This window comes from Nicotiana attenuata, unplaced genomic scaffold, assembly GCF_001879085.1.
Source record: "Nicotiana attenuata strain UT unplaced genomic scaffold, NIATTr2, whole genome shotgun sequence".
NCBI lineage: Eukaryota > Viridiplantae > Streptophyta > Magnoliopsida > Solanales > Solanaceae > Nicotiana > Nicotiana attenuata.
Window position 1 is genome coordinate 263,474 of NW_017670609.1, and position 4,246 is coordinate 267,719.

Sequence of the window (4,246 nt, forward strand, 5' to 3'; positions counted from 1 at the left end):
CCGGTCCTTCCGGAACTCCACGCATAACGAGAGCTTAGTAACTAGGCTGCCCTTTTAGTTGGTAAGCATGTTTGATCCCCTCCTCTTTTGAATTTTTTTGCTGATGAACGGAAAGGGCCACGTCACCACAAAGCGTAATTAATATATTTAAAAAGAACTAAGGTAAATTGCATATGTTAAGGAGTGTAATGGAATTGAAAGCTAAAAGAAAGAAGAGAAAGATATATAAAGAAAAAATAAGGCTCAAAGAGAAGGTCAAGCTTTTCTCTCTTGTTCAATAATACACGTTAAACTCCGCCAATAATGCTAAGTAAATAGCGTAGATCTCGCGCGATAGAGCGGTTTGTAAATCACGTCATTGATATGATTCTTCATTTCCTTGGGAGAACGATACTCATCGCGATGTGAATAAACAAAATGAGCCGCTTTGGCTGTCCTCCAAAAAAGATCTTTGCACACTTGAGGTAATTGGTTCCCTTTCCTTGAACAACCATTCGTAGCAGCTTTCTTCTGTTAATTTCCACCATTTCCTTTGCTTGCCTTATAGCCTCTTCTTCAGAGATTGTTCCTGGACTTTGCATCATTAGCACCGACACTAAATTTGATGTTCTCTCTGCTCGTTCTCTCTGCGCAAGAATACGCGAGGGAGAAGATCTATTAATGTCAATATATGATAAACACCTTTTATGCTATGCTAGTAATTAACCAAATAACACCTCTTTTTTAACAGAAGTGTGTCTCGCGCACACCCGAATACTGCAGACGATAAGTGTGAAATACAACCACGAATGACATATAACAACAACAACAACAACATGCTCAGTATTATCCTACATTGTGGAGTTTGGGGAGGATAGTATGTACGCAGACCTTACCCCTATCTTGTGATGATAGAGATGATGTTTCCAATAGACCCTCGGCTCAGGACCACGAAGAAGGAGTGTGAAGAACAAAGTGGAGAAGTAGGTCCACATGGAATAATGTTAAATTTGGAAAAAGTAAAAGAAAAATGTAATTTTAAGGGGGTGCTTGGCTCAATACAAAATTTTGAAAAAGAATTAAGACTTTTGGAATTTGTGGTATTAAATTTATCATGACATAGTGGCTGATCTAGTGTATAACATATATGAGTTCATCAAAACCTGATAACTTTGTCTCGAATTCTGTATAAAAATTCATCAAATAATAAACTTGGCTTGTTGGAAGGATTACCTTGTAACTTTGTAAATCATTAAGTAGCCGCATCAGTGTACCAGCACAATTGCATAAGCCATGAATTTCAGCATCAGCACTACCTAAAAGATCCTTAGGAATTTTTATTCCAACAAAGTATTGTGTTGTGAGAATAACGCATTTAGCCCCAAAAGATACAGAGGTAGCAGACAAATACTCTTCTACGCTTGGCGTTCTATTGCTTGTCCACCACTCAAGTCGTTGTACCAGCATGCACTTCAACACTTCAACCCACTATATATTGTGAGATAAGTTAGTAGTCCTCGTAATCAATAGCGGAGCCAGAAGTCAAGATAATTCAATACATGTAGTATAAATACATTTCTTTTTTACCTAGTGAAGGCGTGTCAATTAACACCCCATGGGCAAAGGTGGCTCCACCGTTGATTATAATTAGAAGCAATAAATCGAAAAATGTAAATAGAGCAAAAAATGTTAGAGAATAGTTCGTGCACTTTCACATACCAAGTTATTAAGGTGATCTTTGACAGATCGACCTTGCCTAATTTCTGCTTTTGCTGCAAGATCCTCCATTGTATTGTAAAAAGCTGAAAAGAAAATTTTAACCCTCTCTGAAAGGAAACCAATACTTTCATATGCATCCCACCTGTAAAAAACAAATACGGATACAGGTCGTGGTAGAGCCAGGAATTTTAGTAAGGGGTTTTAAAGAAAATCACACCTAATATATGAACATATATCAAGGGGATTCAATAGTTTATACATGTATAAAAAAAATTATTTTAACGTTTCTCATGGTATCTTTAAGATCACAAGTTCTAATATTAACTGTTGATATGCTGCAAAAGTCTTTGATTGTTAAAGTCCTTGATAGTCGGTCAAACACCGCCATATAAAATAAAACAGAGGGAGAAATAACAAGGAAAGATAAAACAAATACCTTTCTACTAATTCGATGATGTTGAGCAGTTCATCTTTTAAAGCAAGAACATTGAAAAGATCATCGATCAAAGTCAGGAACATGGTGTATTTTGCATACATAAGACGAGCATCAGAGAATTCATGTTGAAGAGTACAGCTATACTAATTAAGTGAGAACGGTAAATGTACTCTTGTGGCAATCCCACTTGCTCTAATCTGCAATCTTCGTACCACCTATATTCATTCATATATGTAGACAAATGATCGGTTATTGTCAAAGAATGATCAGGATAATACTCCCAGGAGTTAATTTGACTAATTTCTGAAGCTAAATTGAAATAAATCTAACTCAATATTTTAAAATTAAAATTTAGATATTCAAAGGAACAAACGTAGATCAGATCGAGGAGGTGATTGTGAAGATAATTATACAAGATGTTTACTGCAGAGGAAGCGAAGTACCAAGACTAGCAAAGCAGATGGCCAGCCTAAACTTCTACCCATGAAGCAACAAAGCAGAAGGTCGAACCAAGTGCAATAAGATACATGATACTAAATAGTAAGATTTTGAAGGGTAGAGTTAGTAGAGGAGGCTAGAGATGCACACTAAAGTTGGGCTACATGTCCAACTTTAGGATGAAAACATACTTGTACAGAGCATTCAGATAAATAGAAAATTTATAATTACCAAAAAGAAAAATTAAAATTTAGATATTCAAAAACGATACGAAAAGTACTATAAGTAGCAACTTTTTTTTTATGTCAATATGATGCACAAACACATTTTAAAATATTAATCAACGTTCATATAATTCGAATCTCAAGAAGTAAAAAATGCCACTTTGATTAGGACATAGGAAGTAACCAGTAGTGAAGATACCTCTTGAGCTGTTGAAGTTCTTCTTGGTATCTCGCTAGGCCCAAGTCGAAATCGTTTCTTGAGAATATTAACAAGTCTCTATTGTTAATGCTGGGAGACCTAATAATAGAAAAAGACTTTAGTAGAAGATGCACATCCATAATTATTTGATAGGAGCTTAAATAAAGCATAAAAGAATACTGATAAAGAATAATACAAAACAAAACTGACATTACAAAATGATGGTAATAGAGTCATCATACCTATAAGCTGCTTTTAAAATTTTAAAATTGTTCTCTTCATATGACTGGATATATCGTCTATTTTCCACACGATCATATGTGACATAAAATTTCATCAAAGCAAGTTCCACCTAATGTTTTTTAGATTAGTGATGGAATAGTAAAAACTAAACTTCATAAAGAGAAAAAATAGTAATAATAATAATAATAATAATAATAATAATAATAATAATAATAATAATAATAATAATAATAATAATAATGCGTTATTAGATATTTGATTTTTTTTGTTTACACAAGTAATACCTCCTTTTTTGACTTCGTGTCAAGGAAGTCATTATTTAAGAGTTTTTGCTCCATAAATATTCCTGTCCAATAGCTAATTTTATCCAAAATGTGATCTTTCTCATCTACAGCCAACTGTGAAGCTTTGTGGAGCTCACAAATTGCAACATGACTTTTAAGTTTCCCATTTGTTGCAAAGAAATATTCTTCATCGACAAATTCTGCAAGTTCTTCTGCAAAGTATTTTTTTTTATATTCTTAGGTTTCGTACAGTCAAACTAAGACATATAAAATGAATCGAACTGAATAACAAACCTGAGGAGACTTCATAGTTACTCATCCGTAAAAGTCGAAATGCCATTGCACAATGCGCAATGTTTGAAAAAATTTCTTCGTTCTTTTGTTGCCAAAGCCTATAAATGATCATCCATCACAACCGGAGGCTTAAAAATAGTTTACATTATAGGGTGTGTTTGGAACAAAGGAAAATGTTTTTCTGAAAAATATTTTCCTGAAAAATGAGTGGTTTATCAGTTATTTTTCTTTGTTGGTTCGTGAGTGGGAAAAAAAAATTCGAAAAATATTTTCTAATATTCATTAGTGAGTAGAAAATATTTTTTAGGAAAATAATTTTTTATGACTACTCTTCTCACCCCCTTTCCCCCCCCCCCCCCCCGAACTACCCACTGTTACCTTGCTCCCCACTCCTCCCTCCCTCCCGTCCTACAAAAAAAAAAAAACTTAA

At 34.2% G+C, this 4,246-nt stretch overlaps 1 protein-coding gene across 1 annotated transcript in view; it reads right to left on the bottom strand.

Moving 5' to 3' along the window:
* Positions 1-275: 275 nt before the first annotated feature.
* The window catches only part of LOC109241487 (beta-phellandrene synthase (neryl-diphosphate-cyclizing), chloroplastic-like), an 8,019-nt gene continuing 4,048 nt past the window's right edge, over positions 276-4,246 (bottom strand). Inside the window, 10 exon segments of the mRNA XM_019408223.1 lie at positions 276-485; positions 488-626; positions 1,213-1,467; positions 1,699-1,840; positions 2,135-2,258; positions 2,261-2,349; positions 2,996-3,094; positions 3,238-3,347; positions 3,523-3,734; positions 3,817-3,914. Of these exon segments, the coding sequence (XP_019263768.1) occupies positions 307-485; positions 488-626; positions 1,213-1,467; positions 1,699-1,840; positions 2,135-2,258; positions 2,261-2,349; positions 2,996-3,094; positions 3,238-3,347; positions 3,523-3,734; positions 3,817-3,914 (1,447 nt within the window). The 3' untranslated portion in view covers positions 276-306.